Source organism: Myotis lucifugus, unplaced genomic scaffold (genome assembly GCF_000147115.1).
Source record: "Myotis lucifugus unplaced genomic scaffold, Myoluc2.0 scaffold_304, whole genome shotgun sequence".
NCBI lineage: Eukaryota > Metazoa > Chordata > Mammalia > Chiroptera > Vespertilionidae > Myotis > Myotis lucifugus.
In genome coordinates, this window is record NW_005871352.1 from 457314 (window position 1) to 481808 (window position 24495).

General features: G+C 38.3%; 1 protein-coding gene and 1 non-coding gene across 2 annotated transcripts; both read right to left on the minus strand.

Annotated features, from left to right (window-relative positions):
• Nucleotides 1-1307: 1307 nt before the first annotated feature.
• TMX1 (thioredoxin related transmembrane protein 1) lies at nt 1308-19535 on the minus strand. Its single transcript, XM_006100226.3, has 8 exons — nt 19252-19535; nt 15667-15782; nt 13954-13999; nt 11757-11885; nt 5590-5635; nt 5394-5495; nt 5207-5273; nt 1308-3447 (listed from the first exon to the last, which is right to left on the minus strand). The coding sequence occupies exons 1-8, from the start codon at nt 19401-19403 to the stop codon at nt 3269-3271; spliced, it is 837 nt and encodes a 278-aa protein (XP_006100288.1). The 5' UTR covers nt 19404-19535; the 3' UTR covers nt 1308-3268.
• LOC111828227 lies at nt 15418-15548 on the minus strand. Its single transcript, XR_002832030.1, has one exon. It is a non-coding gene; the product is annotated as a small nucleolar RNA SNORA70 (small nucleolar RNA).
• Nucleotides 19536-24495: the final 4960 nt, after the last annotated feature.

Genomic DNA, 24495 nt, shown 5'->3' on the forward strand with positions numbered 1-24495 from the left:
TCAGGTGCATGTAGTTGAGTAGGACTGAAACCCAGGAGAATGTTGTAAACATCTTGGTCATGCCCTTACTTTGCCTCATAGCATCTGCTATAAAATAAAGGCATGGCTGTGGGAGTGGTCGCTGTCTCTCAGAGAAGCAGCGTCCCACCGAGAGCCGGCTTTCATTCTCTTGTATGTCTTTTCTAAGCCTTTCAGCCACCCCTACTCAGGTTCACCCCTGGCCATGCTGGTGCGTGGCACACTTTAGAAGATATGCCTCCACGCTCCCAGGGTGGGTTCCTGCCTCAAACCCCACCCTTACAGGAAACAGCTTGGGGAGGGCGCAGCCGTTGCCAAGACAACGCCTGTAGGGCTGACTTCCTTCCGCTTGGTCGCAGTTTTGGTCATGATGACCACCACCCAGGGTTTTTATATAAGTAGATATGCATAGCCTATGGACAGGAACAATAGGGTGGTGAAGACCTTGCGGGGGGGGGGGGGGGTTAATAGGGGCTGGGTGGAAGGAAGTAAAGGGGGGGAAATGGGAGACATCTGTAAGACTGTCAACAATTTACCCTATATAATAAAACTCTAACATGCAAATCAACCGAACAGCAGAATGACCAGTTGCTATGATGCACAATGACCACCAGGAGGAAGACACTCAACATAGGAGCTGCCCCCTGGTGGTCAGTGCACTCCCACAGGGGGAGTGCCATTCAGCCAGAAGCCAGGCTCATGGACGGCGAGTGGAGCGGTGGTAGCAGGATCCTCTCCCACCTCCGCAGCAGCGCTAAGGACCTTAGGAGAGGGCCTAAGTCGGCAGGCAGACATCCCCTAAGGGGTCCCACTCTGCGAGAGGGCACAGGCCAGGCTGAGGGACCTCCCCCAGTGCACGAATGTCTAGTATATATAATAAATAAACCAACAATGGAAACAAAAAGGGTCTGCTAAAGGTAAAATGATCCCACATCATTTGTGAGCCTCTAACAAAATTGATTATGCAGATGTCTACAGTGAGTGCTTAAGAACTGCAAGATGATTTTCTGAAATATCAAGTCTCTACCAATTCAGCCTTTTAATTTTCCGTATATATATTTTCTAATTACTTAAAAACTTGAAATTTTGTTAATTTTATGTATACTAGAAAATAGAATGCTTTATTAATGAGAACTATTTTCCTCTATCATTTGTTCAGGTAACAGAAAAAGATGTGTATGATTACATGTATCAAGTACATAGTGATACAACTATTCATTTGAACACTGTTAAATACAAATTAAGCATTTCTAAATATTCAGCTAGAAATCACACGTCTTTAGCTTTAGTGAAGTCTTAGAAAAGTTTATTTTGTGCTTAGAATATTTTTCTAAAGCATCACAAAATTACTACACATCCAAACTCTTCAGTGGTAGAATACTTAACATTCTACAGGAGAGGCAGTTAAAGGTAACTGTTGTACATTATGAAACTGTAAGTCTAATGAACCAACACAGAGGAAGAATCTAGATGACAGGGGACAGTACAGAAATCATCTATTACATAATAGACAGGTGATTCATTCTGAATAGTTTTTCCCCTTCTCAAAGCCAACACAGTTCTCTATTGCCACCCCACGCTAACCTCACTTTTGCTGTGTTCTAACTCTTTAAAGAGTAAAAATATATTAAATGTCCCATCCTGATGATTCCCACCTATGAAATAACACACAATAGAAAGTATAGAATACAAAGTATGTCTTCTCAAACACATAAAAAATTTTAAAACGATACGACTTTGCAAAATCATTTAAGAATTTTCTGTATGTGAGGACAAATGTATATTGAAAATTAATACTATAAAAGATGCTGTTTCCTTAGTACAGTGATGGCGAACCTTTTGAGCTCGGCGTGTCAGCATTTTGAAAAACCCTAACTTAACTCTGGTGCCGTGTCACATATAGAAATTTTTTGATATTTGCAACCATAGTAAAACAAAGACTTATATTTTTGATATTTATTTTATATATTTAAATGCCATTTAACAAAGAAAAATCAACCAAAAAAATGAGTTCACGTGTCACCTCTGACACTCTTGTCATAGGTTCGCCATCACTGCCTTAGTAGAATGCTAACTTTATATCAGATTAAGCTTCTATAAATTCTTAAAATGTAAAATAGCTTTTCCACATCAAATAAAAATCAGGAATGTTCACCTTCACATTAAAAAAAAAGTCCAAGTACAAGTTCAACAAGAATGATTTAAAAATCTAATCAGTGGCCAAAATGTTATATCAGTAGGCAGCTCTTCAATTTTTAAAAAATATATTTTTATTGATTTCAGAGAAGGGAGAGAGAGAGAGAGAGAAATATCAATGATAAGAATCATTGACCCTGCCTCCTGCATGCCCCAACTGGGGATTGAATATGCAACTCAGAAATGTGCCCTGACCGGGAATCAAACCATGACCTCCTGGTTCATAAGTCAATGCTCAACCCCTGAGCCACAGTGGCTGGGCCAACTCTTCAACTGTAAACAGCCCTCAGTAAACTTGTTTGCAACAACAAAATAAAATACTATTTATTAAAACATGAAAAATATTTCCAGGATACTATCCAATTTGGAAAATGAAAAATGTAACCCATGGCATGGTAAGAAAAAGACACTGATCACAGGAACAAAAACAGCAACCAACCTTATAGGAATCAAGACAACACCATGGACTTATGAAAACTTCCTAAATCAGTAGCATATCTATGTGTAAAAAACTATAATTAAGGTAGTTTTTATTAGTTGTGCAATCTAAAAATACAAGGAAATTTTGAACTATATCTCTAAAAGGACCAGAGTTGTCACTGAAATACTATTTTTTGAGATAGTGAACAAAGCTCCCATTTATGGGAAATATGGTGTGTGTTTTTTCACACAGTGAAACAGAAAAACTTTATAAAATGAGAAATCTGTTTCTGTAATCTCCTAAAATACCTCAATAATGCAATACTTGGGAAGTGTAAGTTTTTAACTCAGAAAAATTTTATTATGAAAGGTTACTAAACAAACATACACAAATCTTATTGCTTGGCACCAGATTCTTCAAAATATTAAAAAACTGTTTAAACCACCATACTATTGTTATGTCCTATTTCAAACTTTTTACACAGTGCTATCTTTTATTTTGTGAAGGCAGACCTTTCAATCTAATGACAATATAGACTGAATCCTCCAGTGTACAAAGTTACAGTTCACTTCAAACCAAAAGAAATGATTCATCTGTTTATGTCCAAATCATATTGATAGTCATAAAAATTAACTAGGATTTATCTGTGGCCAATGAAGGACCCACAGAGCGTTGTCTTATGGCACTCTGCGTAAAGTCTTTGTTTGTTCCTTCTTTCCTTTCAGCTTCTTCTTCTGAAACATCTTCGTCATCAGCTTCGTGTTCCTCCTCCACTTTTCTCAAAGGTTGAGAAGATTCTGGTAATAATTTTTCTTAAAGATAAAGACCAAAAAATGTTTTTTGTTGATGTATTAGATTTACATTAGTGTAAAATCAAGACACGATTCATATACCATAAACTGTTTTGGCACGTATTTATCAATCATAAGTTTGATTTCCAAAAGGAAACAGTTATCTTCAAGAATAAGAGATAGCGTAAAAATAAAAAAGTTGGTTTGCAAGATCCATTTTACTTACCAAATTCACTATTATTACCTATTTATAAATTGAAATTAATGAATCAGAATTAATACTGTAAATATGGATGTTTTAAGAAAATATACTATATCAAATATAACTATCTTATAATTTGCTATTAAATCTTTTAAGTAATAAGTACACTGAAACAAACTTCAGCACTACCCTTGTTTCAGTTCTCAAGTGAACAGCAATCAAACATTTACAGTTGAAGGTTATATTCCTACCCATTTTTTTTAAAGTGTTTTCATAAATGTGATCCTCTATGCCACATGTACCTTTATAAAGGTACGAGAGGCCCAGTACATGAAATTCGTGCACGGGTAGGGTCCCCAGCAGCTGTCGGCCAGGGCCTCCCTTCGTTCTGCGGCCACCCCGTGGTGGTCAGCGCACATCACAGCGAGTGATCCCCCTGGTGGTCAGCGCACATCATAGCGAGTGATCGAACTCCCAGTCGGTCAAACTCCCAAGGGGACACTTTGCATATTAGGCTTATATATATAGATAGATAATTATAAACAATAAAATGTGCTAATTTTAATTTTTAAATATATACATATATACTCTTTTTACTTTTTTTAATAAGGCCAGTTGCTAGTTAACTTAAACTTAGAACACACCATGTTAAAATGACATCAAAACACAGAATTGGGTCAATGAGCTTTACTCTCTTCAGTGTTCCTAGACTGCCCCTAATCCTGAGCAATCAATCCAGAATAGAGGGGGAAAATACAGGAACAGAGCGTAAATCAGAAAACTATGGGGAGAAATTACCACATAGTGGATAATCTGTTCCTTTGTCTGATGGTATCCCTCTTCCTGTTTGGTCAATAGTCTCTTCCCTATACCACATCTCTTGTAGTTATAGTGAGCACTGCAGTTTACAGCAGTGGTTCTCCACCAGGGGTGATTTTGCCCCAAGAAAAATTTGGCAATGTCTGGAGATATTTTTGATTGTCAAATTGAGAGGTGGTGCTATTGGAGACCAACAGGATGCTAAATATCCAACAGCATACAAAAGACAGCCTGTCATAATTGAAAATTATGCAGCCTAAAAGGGCAATAGTGTCAAGGTTGAAAAGCCCTGGTTTACAGTGACTGTTGCAAATGAGCCCTTTACACAAGTGGAGTGCACCAGGATTTTTCCAAAAGATGGGGGTAGGGAAAAGGTATATTTCCTTCTTTTTCTGCGATTGTGTGCAATAATCATTTTATGCTAAGGGCTGAAAAGAGCCAAAAATGGAGCAAACAAAGACAAGGAAAACTGAGCAATTCAGAAACATAACATGCTAACATCTGAGCCCTAGGATCCAATCAACTCTGCCCTCAGATTTCCTTGCTACATAAACCAATAAATTCCTATTTTGCTTCAAGCTCGACTGAGTTGGGTATTTCCCTAGCAACTCAAAATCTAAGCCAAACACACAGAATGAAAAACAGCTCAAATCATGTAGCCTATTTGTCAACTGTAATAAAAAATAAACTTTAAAAATGAATAAATAAGTAAGTAATAAAAGAATCCAAAAGAATAAAACAAAATAAAAACATTCTTACTGGAAGGGTATGGCTGTGGTCTATGTCTTCTTGAAGGACAAAGGCAATCTGCCAAAAATATCATACACTGCAAAAACAAACATAAGAAATCCAAATATATAATATATGAAAAAGCTATTACAACTATATAAAATTATCAAATTTTACGATATTTTTCTTCCTAGTACTCTAAAAATAAAGTACTTACGAGTCCTAATAATAGTCCTGAAAGCAGAGTTGCTAAAGCAAAAACTGTGTATGATCCCCATACCGGTAATCCAAGGTCCTCAATTAAATAGTTATGGCAAGTCTAAAATTGAAAGAAAAAAACAACCTAAAAACCTGGTCATTTAAAAAGCATATGTCAAAAATGTTTAATATAGAAATAAAATTTTAGCTCATACCCTGATCCACATAGATAGCTGAAAGAGTGCTGACATACTACTCATCCTAAAATAAAAGCAAGATGATTAAAAAACCGAATAAGATATACATCTGCTCCCGCTATAACAGATTTAAAAAAAAAAAAGACATACTAGGTGCACCAGTTAATGCAGATTTTTTTCAATAGATGGAGTTACACATGTTGATATATATGCGATTTGATATGTATGCTATTTTGTTGTATTGACAGTAAACTTCAAAACTTCATATGTCAAATCTGCTGAAGGTGTTAACATCATAGATATTTTTACGCTTAAAAATGTCGAATTTCGTCCTAACCAGTTTGGCTCTGTGGATAGAGCATTGGCCTGCGGACTGAAGGGTCCTAGGTTCAATTCCGATCAAGGGCATGTACCTTGGTTGTGGGCACACCCCCAGTAGGGGGTGTGCAGGAGGCAGCTGATCGATGTTTCTCTCTCATCCATGTTTCTAACTCTCTATCCTTCTCCCTTCCTCTCTGTAAAAAATCAATAAAGTATATTTTTTAAAAAATGTCGAATTTCATGCCAAAAAAAGAGCATTTGCGGGAAGTTTTAATTCATTACTTTCTTTTGAAGAAAAGTACTGCGGAAAGTTATTGAATACTTCAGGAAGCTTATGCTCCATCTCAAGATACTTGTGAAGGCTGATTTAAATGCTTTAAAAGTGATGATTTCAATGTGAAAGATAAAGAGTGTCCAGGTCAACCAAAAAAGTTTGAAGGCCAACAATTACAAGCATTATTGGATGAAGATGCATGTCAAACTCAAAAACAACTTGCAGAAAGATTAAACATTGCTCAGCAAACAACTTCCAATCGTTTACAAGCAATGGGAAAGATTTTAAAGGAAGGAAAATGGGTGCCACATCAACTGAACAAAAGACAAATGGAAAACCGAAAAGTCATCAGTAAAATGTTGCTTCAACGGCATGAAAGTCTTTTTTGCATCAAATTGGGACTGGCGATGAAAAGTGGATTTATTTTGAGAATCCCAAATGCACAAAATCATGGGTTGATCCAGTTTAACCATCAACATGGACTGCAAAGCCAAATCGCTTCAGAAAGAAGACAATGCTCTGCATTTGGTGGGATCAGGAAGGTGTGGTGTATTATGAGCTTCTAAAACCAGGTGAAACCATTAATACTGATCACTACCAACAACAAATAATCAATTTGAACCACACTTTGATCGTGAAACGACCAGAATGTGCCAGAAGACACGGCAAAGTAATTTTGCTTCATGATGACGCACCATCACACACTTCAAAACCAGTTAAAGACACGTTAAAAGATCTTGCCTGGGAAGTATTAACCCACCCCCTGTATTCACCAGACCTTGCTTCCTCAGATTACCACTTGTTTTGATCGATGGCACACGCACTTTCTGAGCAGCATTTCAAAACGTATGAAGAAGTGGAAAATTGGGTCTCTGAATGGTTTGCCTCAAAACAAAAGTTCTATTGGGACCGTATCCACAAATTACCTAAAGATGGTGGAAATGTGTAGCTAGCAATGGACATTACTTTGAATAAAGCTCTTTTGATGTTTCTCTTGAAATTATCGTGTTTTCTTTGATTATTAACCGGTACACCTAGTACATCTTTGAAGTACAATTATGTGTGTATATCTTCTATTTTTCACTCTAATTTCCCAGCAGCAGGCTAGATTATTGCTGGTGTCCATCAAGATTAGTCCTGCTATGCAAGGATGGTACAACATCCGTAAATCAATAAACGTGATACATCACATAAACAAATTGAAAGAAAAAAACCACATGGTCATATCAATTGATGCAGAAAAAGCATTCGACAAAATCCAACACCCATTTTTGATAAAAACTCTCAGCAAGGTGGGAATAGAAGGATCATACCTCAACATAATAAAAGCCATATATGACAGGCCCACAGCCAACATCATACTCAATGGACAAAAACTAACACCATTTCCCCTAAGAACAGGAACAAGACAGGGATGCCCACTCTCACCACTCCTGTTCAACATAGTACTGGAAGTATTAGCCATTGCAATTAGACAAGAAGAAGAAATAAAAGGCATCCAAATTGGAAAAGAGGAAGTAAAACTGTCCTTATTTGCAGATGACATGATATTATACATACAAAACCCTAGAGACTCCATCAAAAAACTACTAGACTTAATACATGAATTTGGCAATGTAGCAGGATACAAAATTAACCCCAAGAAATCTGAGGCATTTCTATACACCAAGAGTGAACTTTCAGAAAGAGAGATTATAAAAACAATCCCATTTACCATCGCACCAAAAAAATTAAGCTACCTAGGAATAAACTTAACTACTCAGAAAACTACAGGACGTTGAAAAAAGAGATAGAGGAAGACATAAAGAGATGGAAGAACATACCATGTTCTTGGATTGGTAGAATCAACATCATTAAAATGTCCATACTACTCAAAGCAATCTATAAATTCAACGCATTTCCCATTAAAATACCAATGGCCTACTTCAAAGATCTAGAACGAACTCTCCAAAAATTCATCTGGAATAAAAAAAAGACCCCGAATAGCTGCAGCGATCCTGAGAAAGAACAAAGTAGGTGGGATCTCAATGCCAGATATCAAGCTGTATTACAAAGCCACTGTTCTCAAAACTGCCTGGTACTGGCACAAGAACAGACATATAGATCAATGGAATAGAATAGAGAGCCCAGAAATCGGCCCGAACCAATATGCTCAATTAATATTTGACAAAGGAGGCAAGAACATACAATGGAGCCAAGATAGTCTCTTCAATAAATGGTGTTGGGAAAATTGGACAGATATATGCAAGAAAATGAAACTAGACCACCAACTTACACCATACACAAGAATAAACTCAAAATGGATAAAGGACTTAAATGTACGACAGGAAACCATAAAAATTCTAGAAGAATCCAAAGGCAACAAAATCTCAGACATGTGCCGAAGCAATTTCTTCACTGATACAGTTCCTAGGGCACTTGAAACTAAAGAGAAAATGAACAAATGGGACTACATCAAAATAAAAAGCTTCTGCACAGCAAAAGAAACCATCAACAAAACAACAAGAAAACCCACTGCGTGGGAAAACATATTTGCCAATGTCATATCTGATAAGGGCCTAATCTCCAAAATTTATAGGGAACTCATACAACTTAACAAAAAGAAGATAAACAATCCAATCAAAAAATGGGCAAAGGATCTAAATAGACACCTTTCAAAAGAGGACATTCAGAAAGCCAAGAGACATATGAAAACATGCTCAAAGTCACTAATCATCCGAGAGATGCAAATCAAAACAACAATGAGGTACCATCTCACACCTGTCAGAATGGCCATCATCAACAAATCAACAAACGACAAGTGCTGGAGAGGATGTGGAGAAAAAGGAACACTTGTGCACTGCTGGCGGGAATGCAGACTGGTGCAGCCACTCTGGAAGACAGTATGGAGTTTCCTCAAAAAACTAAAAATGGAACTCCCATTTGACCCTGTGATCCCACTTCTAGGAATATATCCCAAAAAACCAGAAACACCAATCAGAAAGGATATGTGCACCCATATGTTCATAGCAGCACAATTCACCATAGCTAAGATCTGGAAACAGCCTAAGTGCCCATCAGTAGATGAATGGATTAGAAAACTGTGGTACATCTACACGATGGAATACTATGCTGCTGTGAAAAAGAAGGAACTCTTACCATTTGCAACAGCATGGATGGAACTGGAGAGCATTATGCTAAGTGAAGTAAGCCAGTCAATGAAGGAAAAATACCACATGATCTCACTCATTCATGGATAATAAAGACCATTACAAACTTTTGAACAATAATAGATACAGAGGCAGAGCTGCCTCAAACTGATTGTCAAACTGCAGCGGGAAGGCCAGGGAGGGTTGGGGGGCAGGAGGGAGGGGGGTAAGAGATCAACCGAAGGACTTGTATGCATGCATATAAGCATAACTAATGGACATAAGACACTGGGGGGTAAGGGAGGCCAGGGGATTGTCAAGGGCGGGGGAGGGGGGGGGGGAAAGGACACATATGTAATACCCTTTGTAATACTTTTAGCAATAAAAAAAAAAATTAAAAATAAATAAATAAATAAAATAAAATAAAAAAGCAAAAATCAGATTATATAAAAAAAAAAAGATTAGTCCTGCAGTACTAATTTCAAGACTGTAATAAGAAGACTTACTAATGAAAATTAAGTTTCTGAAATCGTTGCCACTATGTGATGTTCTCATAAATAAAACACTTAATGACTGTTTTTTCATTTTTTCCTATTGCTTTGACATTAATATTTCACCTTTCATCTGATGACTTCTCCAATGTACTCTGAGTAACAGATTACAAGCTCTATGGAACCAATCAGTTAAAGTTAGGCATAGTGAAAAGCAAATGGCTCCAAATAAGCAGAGAATCCTTTCATGAGCAGAGCCGAAGAACTAGGGGCACTAACTGAGTGGAAGGATCCCCCCCACTTCAGGATTACCCCCCTTCCATATTAACATTAAATAAAACTTACAATAGCATTAATTTGAGATAGTTTAATGATATATAAAATAATTATATAGAAAACAAATGTTAAATCATCATATAAGTAAAACTAATGATTATTTCACATAATGAAACCCACATGGACAGTTAGAAAAAGGCATGCTCCAAAAATAAGGGCTTATGTTGTTTGCCATCAACACATAAACCAATTCATACATAAGCCAAAGTTCCTATATGCAGGATGACCTGATTCAACTGCCAATCATTGGGTAAGTGAACCTGCTGAGCTGACACTCATTGTGAGTGCCCCTTATTCAGTCTACCAATAAAAAAAAGGTATTGGCTGCTGCCCTAAGGATTCAACAGAGACTTAGAAGCAACCCTCTTCTTCTACCAAAAGGGTAAGAAGACTCATTTATAAAATTTCAAAAGAACAAAATCACCCTGGCCAGCGTAGCTCAGTTGGTTGGATATCATCCCTGCACCAAAAGGTTGCTAGTTCGATTCCTGGTTAGGGCACATGCCCGGGTTGTGGGCTCAAATTCCAGTAGGCAGCCAATCAATGTTACACTCTTACATTGATGATTCTATCTCCCCCTCGCTCTTCCTCTCTCTCTAATAATCAATAAACTATTCTTTAAAAAAAATAATAAAATTAGTTACATTTTCAGTTCGACATAGAAAGGTACTTTAATCTTGTTGCTTTTGTTTAAAAGGCGAAATGGGAAGAGGAACGAGGGATTGAAACATAAAGCACTGTATAGCCTCACTATAGTTTGAACTAATTAATTAGACTCTATCACAAATACTAGGTCCCTTAATTGGGTTGGACATGATGGTTCAGTATGGGAATTCTGACAAATCAATTCAGAAATTTTTCACAGGAGAGGTTTAAGAGAAAGATGAAAAAGATAACTTCTATTTCAAAATAATGTTTAGGGACTGATCTTTCCCCCACTCCCAGAATCCAGAATCCATCTTATCTCTTACACAATTGGTGCCCCAATGCTCCATATTCCAACAGCATGTGTGGTTAAGAGGACAGGAAGAGAAAGCTTAGTCACACCAGGATAAGTCAGTCCATGGTGACCTCAACAAAACTCAATATTCCTGGAAGTCTCTCAAATGACCCATAAGGCATTGCCCCCAATGACTAGAATGAAATATGCATGCTATTTCCAATGCTTACTGCTCCATAACAAACTGCTACCCTCTAGTTATATGTAAAGCTCAGTGATCAGTCATATTAGGGTTATTGTTCATCCATCTATTCAAACAAGAAGTTATCAGACAAGTGGAATAATTCAATCACATTAAATCAAGAACTAAAATCTAAAGGTTAGCACAAGTATGGTTCTCATTCAAATATTAAGCTCAAATGATAGCTTTACCCATTAACGTTGTTCACACTCTTAGGATTACTTAACTTTTGATGACACAAATGACCACATATACAGTTAAAACATTCCTGAAAAGGCTTTCAACTTAATGCTATAAAATGTCTCCTAACCTGATAAGAATCAAAGGATCTGTTTAACTTAGAAGAGTCAAATCAAAAATATCACAGAAGAAGTCCAAGTATGTCTTATTTACATGAAATATAATTCTCTGTTCTAATTAAAACTCAAATAAGAAAAAAATCCCTTGTACTTACAGAATAGAGCCTGGACCAAACCATGATGAAACAGGTTCAATACTCTTCCACTCTTTTTCACTTATAAAGTTTATGAAGTCCTTTTTAGTCCTTGGGCCCTGATAGCGCCTAAATTCACCATCTTTACAACTGAAGAGGATCAGAATTAAATATTAACCAGCACCAAATAAATAAACTTTTTATTTGTTTTGCTATTTCTTTAATCTCACTATACAATTAATCCTAATATTCAAAGTCATTAGCAATGCACAAATAGCAAATTACATTATTTATCAACTCACAATATCTTAGCCCCAAATTTAATTAAACAATGAGGTTATATTTTTATACAATCATAAGCCTTAAGACTGTTACTGTTATTCTTCCAAATAATAAAATTATGAAAAATAATGTCGTTATAGGATACAAAGTAGAGAAATCTCAGAAAATGACTTTTAAGCCTTATGTATAAAGCACATATTACATGAAAAGTTGTTAGAAAGTGTTTGATACTTATTGTCAGTTATTGTTAAGCTATAAGTTAAGCATTTAAGGCAATTTTCTGGTACTTTCAGTCATAATCACATCATCTCAGGCATCATACCTTAAGTCACTGGAGGCATCTGGCTAAGTGTTTCCCTCCGTCCTATTTCAGTGATTCTATTTTACAGTCTGCTGTGCCTTCTTCCTAACATCTACCTGGTTCTTCCCAATCCCAGTGTACTAGTATGTTCTGTCAAAAGGTCATAAATACCTTCCCTACTCCCACCATTCTTAAACTATCTTAAATAATAGTTAGTCTAATCCTACTTATTAACACTTTTATTTTTATCACTTAAATGCAACAACTTTCAATAGTTCCCTATTACCTACAATAGGGTTAAAAGATTCTTTATCCATCCAGAGTCAAATACCACAAGTAAGCCAAAATACAAAAGTTTTGTGGGGAAAAATGGCATTTGAGCTGTTTTGGAAGGACAAGTATGATTTGAAAAGGCAGAAATTTGGGGAATGGGCACGATAAACATGACTAAAAGAAAATGGGCAGGAAATTCCAGGTATGTTTAGGGGGTGTTGAAAAGTGAAAAGGGGAAGTCTGATTTATAGCCACGTAAGGGGCCTGTAGAGAAACATACTGATTGAAAAGGAAAAGAAGGACTTACAGCAGTGATGGCGAACCTATGACACGTGTGTCAGAGGTGACACGCGAACTCATTTTTTGGGTTGATTTTTCTTTGTTAAATGGCATTTAAATATATAGAACAAATATCAAAAATATAAGTCTTTGTTTTACTATGGTTGCAAATATCAAAAAATTTCTATATGTGACACGGCACCAGAGTTAAGTTAGGGTTTTTCAAAATGCTGACATGCCGAGCTCAAAAGGTTCGCCATCACTGACTTACAGAGATAAGAGACTAGATATTTAAAGATACAAAGGGAGCAGGGAAGAATAAAAAAGGTACAGGTAAACAGATATAAACATGGAAAGACAACAAAGAAAAGCAAAATATAGACACACAAAGAACTGTCAACTTATTTTCATATCTTTAAATGAGGAGAGTGGTACCTCCTGGCATTCAATCCACCAGTTAGATGAGTATTAAGGTACAGGGCAGGTACACAGATTTGAGATTTCTTATCCCCACTTAGATGATAAAGTCAAACTAAAAGCCGTGATACTGAAGACTACATAATCTTATGCATTCTGACTTAACACCCAACTATTTTCCCAAGGTTGAGCTATAGCATGTCCTAGCTAATTTTTTAACATATCACATTCCTACTTATGAATACTTATGAGACTACACTCAGGATAAAATGCTTACTCTGAACTTTTGAAAATTCTACCTCCAAGGTTGCATTTCAACTCCATAATCTCCATGAACCACTCCAGCCCAGTGATTTTTCCCTTACCAAACTTCCTTCAGGACCTACCACAACTCTGAGCTCAAAAACACTTAACTATGCTGAAGAGTAGCAAACCATTTCATGTGAACATCACCTTCGGAAACAATTACAAATCTCCGAGATCAGGGACTGTTTCATATATCGTTCATCTATCTAACAGCACCTAGGATGGCACTAGCAGTTAATAAGCCTTCTAAATACTTCATGAATATAATGCTCTTTAAACATGATATAGGCCAGAGGCCTACTATTCTGATTATACTATAATGCCTCCTTCTCCATAACTACCAAATCTTTAAATACTTACTGATAAACAGTAGGAAGAGCAGTTATGATAAATCGTCCACTCAGTCCTGCAAATATAAAGATTAGAAATAAATACAAGGAAGAACACAAAGTAGGTTTAATATGGGCCAATCACTAGCTACTTAAAAGATGATTCTGATTTAAATACTAATAAGGAAAAAAATATTAAATTATATCTAAAAGTAGTTGTTTTATAACATAAACAATAAAAAATCCTATTTACTTACAGCAACTTAAAAAAACGTATTATCAATTAAAAAGTGAAACCTTTGGATCAGTGGTTGCCAACCGGTGGTCCGCAAGGTCCAAAAAGTTGGCAACCACTGGTCTATATTTTAAAGGTCTAAAATCAAATCCAATTGCATTTGACATTCAGAAAACACAGGCTGAGTTTAAGGCGTTGTTAAAAATGGAAAACATTATGAATCATAAGATGGGCAATAATAATAATAGCACCTAACATTATTATTAATCAAGCATTAACATTAATGTAACGGAGAATTAATCTCCCTATGCCTCAGTTCTCTTATCTACAAAGTGGAATGTTACCTATCTCACAAGACTGTGTAAGGATTACATAATAAATGCAAAACATTTGAAGTACTACCTCTAGTGGGCAAGTGCTCAATATTAGCTATTACCATACTAGAGGCCCGGTGCATGAAATTTGTGCAGGGGGGAGGGGGGCGGGGGGGGCGCGTTCCTCAGCCCAGCCTGCGCCCTCTCATAGTCTAGGACCCCTCAGGGGATGTCTGGGACCCCTTGCTCCTTACTGCCCGCCTGCTCGCTGTTCCTTACCACTCGGCTCATTGCTCCTTAGCACTGCCGCGGAGGCAGGAGAGGTTCCTGCCACCGCCGCTGCACTTGCCAGCTGTGAGTCCGGCTTCTGGCTGAGCAGCGCTCCCCCCGTGGGAGCGCACTGACCACCAGGGGGCAGCTCCTGCGTTGAGCGTCTGCCCACTAGTGGTCAGTGCTCATCATAGCAACCAGTCATTCTGGTCATTCCACCATAATGGTTGCTTAGGCTTTTATTATATAGATAGATGGAATAGGAGCAGAGCAAGAACCCAGGTATACCATGACCAAGAACAGATAAAATGAGACTGGGCTAAGAAAAGAGCATCCCTAAGGGCAGAACCTGCCACTGGTCCAGAGGGCCAAGTCAGGAGTGTACCTGACCCCACAACCATGCAGGCTTTAAAATTAAGAGCCCATGTCTTCAAATCACAGGTATTAAATTCAGAATGCAATTACAGATTCAGACACTTGTCAAGAAATATGACCTTGACTCTACAAAGAACCTCAACCACATGCTCCTTATCCCAAAGCTTGCTATGGATGAAAATGGTGGCTTGGCCAATGTCCACCTAGACCACAGTGTTCTAGACTTCTTAAAGGCATCTTACATTCTAGTCTGGGGCCTAGGATACAAAGCAAAAAAGGATCAGAATCAGTTATGTGGGGAAGATGTCCCCAAGGTCCCTTAGAACAACACATAAAAGGAATGAGCTGCGTATACAACCAGGGAATCTGTTTTGCAGCCACTGCACACTAAGCCCCCATGAGGGAGGTGTGTGTCGGCTTACCTAACTGCAGACAGTTATGTTTTGAAAACCTAATAAAAGGTAGAGTTAAGACCATGTGATATGGAAAACAGAATAAACATATCAGCCCAACATGCAAAGAAACAAAACTACCCACAGACTTACAGTACCTGGCTGTTCTGTAACATCTACTTTTGCAACATTAATCTCAAGATCTTCTCCCCATTCAGCAAAACTTTCCCATTCTGGTTGAAGATTTTGACAAGCAGGACACCACGGAGCAAAACTGAGAAAAACATGTAAAATAAAAAATTAAAAACACATTCAAATACAACCATATTGGAAATAAAAATTATTGAGTCTGTAATTTATGAATATTTTATATTAAAAGCAAGATAGTAGAGTGATTAATTCTGTGAAAATGAAAAAGTTTTAAATGTAGACCTAACACTTGGGCAATCAAGAACTATGAATTGATGATGCTAATCACATAAAAGTAATTCTGAGACTAGGCTAAGACAACAGGACTTTTTCACATGCAAACATCTCTTTTAAAAAACCATTGGCCCTAACCGGTTTTGCCCAATAGATAGAGCTGGATAGAGCATTGGCCTCAGGACCAAAGGGTCCTGGGTTTGATTCTAATCTAGGGCATGCACCTCGGTTGCAGGCTCCATCCCCGACCCTTGTTGGGGTGCATGTGGGAGGCAATCTATGTGTCTCTCTCATACCCATCGATGTTTGTCTCCCCCTCCCTTCCACTCTCTCTAAAAAATTAATGGAAAAATATCCTCAGGTGAGAATTAACAAAAAAACAAACAAAACAAAACAAACAAAAAAAACCTTTGGATTTCTCTATTAAAATGTGGCCACCACTGCCCTAGCTGGTTTGGCTCACTGGATAGAGAGTCAGCCTGGGGACTGAAGGGTCCCAGGTTCGATTCCGGTCAAGGGCATGTACCTTGGTTGCAGGCACATCCCCAGTAGGAGTGTGCAGGAGGCAGCTGATTGATGCTTCTCTCTCATTGATGTTTCTAACTCTCTATCCCTCTCCCTTCCTCTCTGTAAAAAAAATCAATAAAATATATTTTTAAAAAATGTGGCCACCACAAAACTCAAAGCCAAATTTGGAGTTGACTAGTTTTAATAATTTTACACTGAAGGAGTGTCAAATGCAAGGTGCCAGTATGAGAAAAACAGGAAGCACCAGGACTGTGGTGAATAAGGAACTTGCATCCCACCTGAAGCAGGAAACCACTACTCAGGATGACTGCCACAAGAACTGCTGGCCCAGTATGGCAAGCTCTACATAAAAGCCCAAAATTCTGCATTTTTATATAAATGGTACCTCAAAATGTAAGCCACAGACACAAACATTAGACAAGCCAGCCTGTTTTTAAGATCTCAAGTTTCCAAACCTATGATCAAGTATGTTAGGATTTTTTTTTTTAACCTAACCTAACCCACGGATATTTTCCATTGATTTTATAGAGAGAGTGGAAGAGAGAGGGTAACACAGAGAGAATCATGGATGTGAGAGAAACACATCCATTGGTTGCCTCCTGCATGAGCCCTGACCAGGGCCCAGGCCGGGGAGGAGCCTGCAACCAAGGTACGTGCCGTTGACCAGAATCGAACCCGGGACCCTTCAGTCTGCAAGCCAATGCTCTATTCACTGAGTGAAACCAGCTAGGGCCATGTTAGGATTTAAATTACTCCTTGAGTATTCAGCATTTTCAAGGCTCTGATTTTTCCCTAACATTTGATTTTTCCACTTTATTGTATACTAGTATTCTCTTATAATTTGCCTCAGGTTTTACCTGTTAAACACAAAAGTAGTTTCTGTACATCATTATATATAATACCTGACTTACTTTATTAAAAATAATTCCCCTAAAAGTAACAGCTTTGTGGAATAAGACTAGTACCACACACAAATTCATAATAGTATTACAATGAAAATATCTCTGTAACAAAACTTCTGATCAGGATGGATTTAATATAGCTAAATGACTTGTAATAATTAGCATTAGTACTACTAACTAGATCCCTTTACCAAGTCCTTTTTATTTTTTAAGTGCTTTTTAAAGACTCGGCCTCAAAACCAGTAAGCTGAGAAAAAAATTACTATCGTACACTCTTAATTTCACATAGATGCTCTAATTCAAATCACCTATACTTCACTTTTGACTGATGTACTTATATAGTTGGATCAAATTGAGTTTCTAAAAATTTCCTTCAGTAATGCTTGACTGTATTTTGCATATAAGTTCATAATCACTATTGTTTAACACATTATTTGTGGTACAATACTTCATGAACGCAATCTAAAGCAAGTTCCTAATAAAAACTAAACACTGTAATGTGCTGTAGCTCCTCTCCCCTGAAACATCAATGGTGCCTGAAAATAAATTTCACTGAGTTACTGGTTTTATTCATACTATACACATTTCCCCCTGTCTTACCCTCCACATAAAGGAACATTTGGTTTTTGACTGGAATTACTGCCTTGGCATTATGGGTTTTCCCTTAATGACGCCCACTTGCACCTGCGTCCGAAACTGGCAACCCAACAACGCAGGAAAACACTCAGAGACCTGGCGAAGGGGGCAGGTGTTCTAACAGCTATTGCTGCACCCTCCCCTGTGCCAGGCTCGGAAACAGGACGCAGGACAGCAGGACCTGGACAGGCTAATCAGGTCTCTAGGTATCTCTCTCATCTGTAAAGGGTGGGAAATAATACTTATTTTATAGAATTTGCAGAGAATTAAATGCAATAATGTATGTAAAGTGCTTAGCAGTGTCTAGTACACAGTTAACACTCAATAACGGTGTTTTCGGGGAATTTTTTTTTTTACTAATGCAACTAATATCATATCAGTAATAATGCCCCGCTACTACCAATTTAAAACTAAAGCCAAGGCAGACAGGTTCTTTTCTACCGATGCAAAAGGCGTCTTGTTATAACGGAATCACCACACACTTGTGATTTTCTTCGAACAGAGTTTATAATCACACTCATACATTAATTTTATCTTTAATGCAGTACCACCAGGAGAGCACTGAGAGTCACAACCCAGGACATTCAGTTCTCTGCACACACACACGCACGCAAATAAGAAATGAGAGGTGTAGAAAGAGAAAAGCAAGGAAAGAAAAAATGATCAAGGGAACGAAGATTTAAAAAAAATTAACCCAACTTGAATGTGCGTGGCATTGAAAAAAAATATACCTAATCCATAAAATAAGATGTAAAACAAAAAGTCCCCAATTCCTACACGATACATGGACTACCTTTTAAGGGCAATTAGACAAAAGGAGAAGCGAGGTTCTGCTCCAATTCCTCTTTTGTGAAATCTGACGACAATAAATCTGGGAGTCCGTCTGTACACCATCCCTCTAAGATAAATAACTAACGGAACTAGTCCCGCCAGCCCCACTCCCCGCTCCCACCCCAAAGCCATGAATTAAAGTTAAGGGAGAACCGAAACGCAATCTCGCAGGCGCACCACGGCCCCGGACACGAAACCAGCGCGCGCGTTAGGAAGAAACTTAATATTCGCCGGTAAGAAGCGAGGGGGTGGGACCAGCCGGCGTCCGCAGAGCAGTCGGGGCGCGGGCTCCGCAGTCTGCAGTGGCAGCCCCCCGAACCTGGGCCCCGGGGCCGGGGGTGAGGTCGGGTGGCCAGACTCGGACCTAGGACCCCAGCCCGCCCAGCCCGCCGAGGGGGCCCCGAGACAACCACGCGCGCTCACAATTCTATCATCCACTCTCCTTCCAGCAAGTCTCTCCAGTTCTCGTCCGTGATGACGCGCACGTCGCTCCGCCGCCCGTGGGTCCAGGGAGCCCCACAAAGCAGCAGCATCAGGACTGCCACGGGAGCTAGGGGGATCGCGGGGGTCGCCATGTCGGTCGCTCGCCCACCCCACAGCAAGCTCGGCGGCCCCACCTCCGCGCACTAGCTCCTCACTTCCGCCCTCGCGGGCCGATCTGCTCATGCGCAAGACCGCGCGGCAGGACGCACGCGCGCCTAGTGGACCCTCAATGTGCGGGAGGACGCCTTGTCCTAGTTGGTTGAATGGGGAAGGAGGGAAGCGCGCCCGTCCCTAGTGCGCATGACAGAAAAGCGGTCTCTGCTCGCCGCCTGTTGTGCCCCAGTGTTGCTGGGCAGAAAAAAAAAGGACGGGGGCGTGGTGTAGAAAGTGGGCGGGGCGTCGGAGAGGAAGGCTTTTCAAAGTAATGCGTCAGGATTTGGCGCCAACTGACTGTCATTTCATACCTACACTACCGTAGTTTCCGATTAAATGCCCTTCAGAGTTTTCATTTGTTTCCTTTGGGGAAATTTTTGTAGTAAAGCTAATGGATGTATATGTGAGTCAGAATATTGGTTTACTTCGGGGGGATTATAAACTGGAACGGTGCACACGGGAACCTTATTAAGTACCCTTTATATTCTATGTCTTAATCTGAACATTAGTTACATGGGCATACACAAACGTAAAAAGCCAATCGAGCTGTACATGTTAAGATCAGTGCACTTTGGGATGTATGTTATCCTGCAGATTTTTTTAATGCAATAATCACAAAGATACTAGATCAGAAATCAAGAGAACAAATGCAAATCAAAACGTGCACTCTCTAGAAAGTATTAGTCAAATGAAAATGGTTGCCATTACACCTCTCACCTCACACTCTCTCCTAAACTCACTCCAATTGGCCACTTCCCCAACCCTCCACTGAAAGGCCCTTTCTAGGACACGGGTGATCTGCATGTTAATAAAGCCCGTAGTTTCTTCTCAGTAGCCACTCTACTTGACTGCCAGCAGCAATTTACAATCACCATACCCTCTATGAAACGCCTTCTTGTCTTCCCTGCTGTGGTGCCTCGCTTACTTTTTTTTGTTGTTGTTGTTCCTTCTGAAACTTCTTGGCTGAAGCTCCTCTACTTGACTGCCAGACTTTGGCTTGTTGTATGATGCTGTACTGGTTCCCTCCTTTCCTTTATATCCACACACTCCTTCAGATAACCTCAATCTTGGCTTTAAAAGCCATCAAAATGCCTGTCATTCCAGCCCTGACCCTTCTGGGAATATTGGGCATATAAATTCAACTCTTTGCCGGACATATTTTGAGCATCTAATAGACAGCTCACACATAACATGGCCAAAAAATAAAATTTTTGATTCTCCCTCTTCTAGTTTTCCATCTCTGTAAAAGGTTCCGAATTCTATCTGGTTGCTCAAGACAAAAATTTACATTTTAGTTCTTTATTGCTCTCTCGCTTCTCTCCTTCCTTATGTGCTCCATCAGCAAGTTCCATGAGCTCTATCTCTAAAACATATCCTGAGTCTGACCACTTATTTCCTTTCCCACAGCTAACACCCTAATCCATGGTTCTATTGTCTCTTGCCTGGATTATAATAACAAATTCCCTGTGTCCTCTCTTGAGTTTCTAAATATGATCAAACCATTTCTCCTTAAAACCCTCCAAGTGCTTCCCACTGCACGTAAAATCAAATCCATACTCCTTAAAGTTAGGTCTTTGATCCATTTTGATTTAATTTTTATATATAGTGTCAGATTGAGGTTCCAACTTCATTCTGTTGCATGTGGACATCTAGTTGTCCCAACACAATTTGTTGCAGTCTTCTTTCAGCATTGCATGATCTTAGCACCCTTGTCACAAATCAACTGTTTACAAATGTAGAAAGTTTGGTCCCCCCTCCTCTCTGAATCTTCAGTTCTGTTCTTTTGATCTATACCTGGTATGTCCTCTGATGTCAATACCACACTGTCTTCATTACTGTAGTTTAGAAATCAAACTATGTTCTTTTTCAAGATTGTTTTAGCTACTCTGAGACCCTTGAATTTCCATATAAATTTTTATTTATTTATTTATTTATTTTAAAAATATTTTTATTGATTTCAGAGAGGAAGGGAGAGGGAGAGAGAGAATTATTGATTAGCTGCCTCCTGCACGCCCCCCCCCCCCAATTGGGGATTGAGCCTGCAACCCAGGCATGTAACCTTGACCGGAATTGAACCTGGGACCCTTCAGTCCGCAGGCCAATGCTCCATCCACTGAGCCAAATTGACTAGGGCTCCATATCAATTTTTAAATCACCTTGTCAATTTCTATAAAAAAGCAAACTGGGTTTTTGCGAGAGACTACATTGAATCTATAGATCAATTTGCGGAGTATTGCCCTTTTAGCAATATTAAACCTTTCAGTCCATTACCATAGGATGTTTTTCCATTTATTTAAAATTTTCAGCAATATTTTTTAGTTTTCAGATTATAAGTTTTGCACTTCTTGTCTTTTTCCTGTTCTTAGGGGTAAAGGATTCAGTCTTTCATCACTAAGTATGAAATGAGTGTAGGGTTTTTCATTAATGCCCTTTCTAGTATTGAGAAAATTCCCTTCTATTCCGAGATGGTTGTGTATGTTTTTCATGAAGGAATGTTGAATTTTGTTGCATGCTTTTTCTGCATTTATTGAGATGATCATGTGGTTTCTGTCCTTTGATCTATTGATATGGTATGTTACATTAATTTTTGGATGACAACCCAAAATTCCTGATATAAATCCCACTTACTTATGGTGTTTAGTTCTTTTCATATATTGCTAGATTCAGTTTGCTAGTATTTTGTTTAGGATTTTTAACATCAATATCTATAAAAAATATGGGTCTATAGTTTTATTTTCTTATGATGTCTTTGTCTGATTTTGATATCAGGATAATACTGGCCTCGTAGAATGAGTTGGGAAGTGTTCCCTCCTTTTCTAATTTTTGGAAGTGTTTGTGAAGAATTTCTATTAATTCTTCTAGTGGTCGAATTCCGCAATAAAGTCGTCTGGGCCTGAGGGGTTTTTTGTTTTTGTTTTTTTGTGGGTAGTTTTTAAATTACGAGTCCAATTTCTTGTTATAAATCTATTCAGATTTTCTTTCTTTGTGAATCAGTTTTGATAATTTGTGTCCATTTCATCTAAGTTATCTAATTTATTGGCCTACAGTTTTTCATAGTATTTCTTTATAATTCTTTTAATAGCTGTAAGGTCAATAGCCATATCTCTTCTTTCATTTCTAGTTTTAGTAATGTGAGTCTTTTTTCTTGGTCAGTTTAGCTAAATATTTATCACTTTTGTTTCTCTTTTTAAGAAAGAAACTTTTGGCCTCCTTGATTTTCTCTATTTTTTAAAAAAGTTCTCTTTCATTATTTTCTTCCTTTTGTATACTTTGGATTTAGTTTGCTTCCCATTTCCACCCAAAGTATTTTAAAGTGGAAAAATAGGTTACTGATTTGACATGTTCCTTTTTGTTTTTTAATGCATTGAATCTCTAAGTTTCCTTCTAAGACTGCTTTAGCTAAGTCCCATAACTTTTGTTATGTCATTTCATTTCTGTCAAAGTTTTTACCAATTTATCTTGTATGCCCTCTTTGTCCATTGGTTATTTAGAAATGTGTTGTTCATTTCCACATATTTGTGAATTTCCAAAAAAATTTTCCGTTAGTAATTTCTAATTTCACTATATTTTTATCAAAAAGCATACTGTCTGTGATTTCAATTCTCTCTAATTTGTTGAGATTTGTCTTATGGCCTAGCATATGGTCTCTTCCACAGAATGTTCCAGCCCTTGAGAAGAATTTGCATTCTTCTGTTGTTGATCAGAGTGCTCTATTAATGTCTGTGTTAGGTCTAGGTGGTGTATAGTGTGGTACAAGTGTTCTAATTCTTACTAATGTGTCTGAGTGTTCTATCCATTATTGAAAGTTGGATATGGAAGTCTCCAACTATTACTGTTGAATTGTCTAATTCTTTTTTTTGATTCTGACAGTTGGTGTTTCATGTATTTTGAGGCTCTGTTGTATATATATACATATATTTAGAATTGTTATATATTTCTGGTGGATGGACTATTTTATTATAAAATGTCCCTCTTTATATCTAGTAATATTTTCTTGTTCTGTTTTTTCTGATATTAGTATAGCCACGTGTTGTGACTTTGTTAAATTAATACACACACACACACACACACACACACACACACACACACACGGTTATTAGAGCCCTGGGTGTCACACAGTTAGCCAAAGTTCAATAGAAGACCACAAGGAAAATTGCAATAGAAAAGTTTATTACTCACAAGTCCTGGAGGAAGTGCACAACATGTCTTGAGGGTCCGTGCAGGGAGGTCAAGGCAGGGTGCAGGAATAGAGAGTGGCATGACCTGGATCAAATGCCTTTATTTGAGTCAGTGAGTAGGATGCTTTGGGGTTCCCAGGCTAAAGCCAAAATTGTCAATTCAAACCAGAAGGAGCACGGTTTGGGTAAGCTTCACAGAAGTCTTATCTAAAGGGCACACAAAGTGAAGGCCTTAGGAGGAGAGAGGGAGACGGTTTATCACAAGGGCCTTTGGTGGAATCAGATCAGGAATTTACATTTACTTGTGACTCTGTGTGCTGTTATCTAGGACATGTGCTCCTGGGGGTGCCTAGTGTCAACTCAAGGCCCCTGCAGGTTGCTTGGCCACACAAAATGGATGCCAAGGAAGCAATATTATGGAGTAGCTCAGCTAAACTCCCTGACAACTATACCCTCTGTGAGATAATGTCCTCAAATGGTCTCATGGCTCTTTAAGCCAAGACTGGGAAGATTAATTAGTCTCCTTTCCCATCTGGATGCAGAAAGGCAAAAGTAAAGATCATTCTAAATTTGTGAGGTTGGCTTTAAATTTTAATTTTAAAGAAGCTTATTAAATGTTTTATAATGTTCTTATTCATGTATAACAGGTTTAAATCTAGCCAAAGAAAATTCTAAGTGTTCAAAGTCATACCATGTGAAACTCTAAATTGAATACACAAAAATTTGGCCTTCTGAGGAGTTACTAGTTACTGATATAATTAGTTGGCACATTACAGGGGATTTATAGCTTAATATTAACTTGATATATGTTATTGCAATTGTCTAAACGGCACAAGGGAAGCTAAAGCTATAG

What these genes read in the sequence shown, in the direction of transcription:
- TMX1 (XM_006100226.3), bottom strand. Translation starts at nt 19,403, where the DNA reads ATGGCGACCCCCGCGATCCCCCTAGCTCCCGTGGCAGTCCTGATGCTG. An exon ending in GGAGAGTGGATGATAGAATT is followed by an intron (nt 15,783 to 19,251) that starts GTGAGCGCGCGT and finishes TGTTTTTCTCAG; the next exon opens with TTTTGCTCCGTGGTGTCCTG. An exon ending in AGATGTTACAGAACAGCCAG is followed by an intron (nt 14,000 to 15,666) that starts GTACTGTAAGTC and finishes TTATATTTGCAG; the next exon opens with GACTGAGTGGACGATTTATC.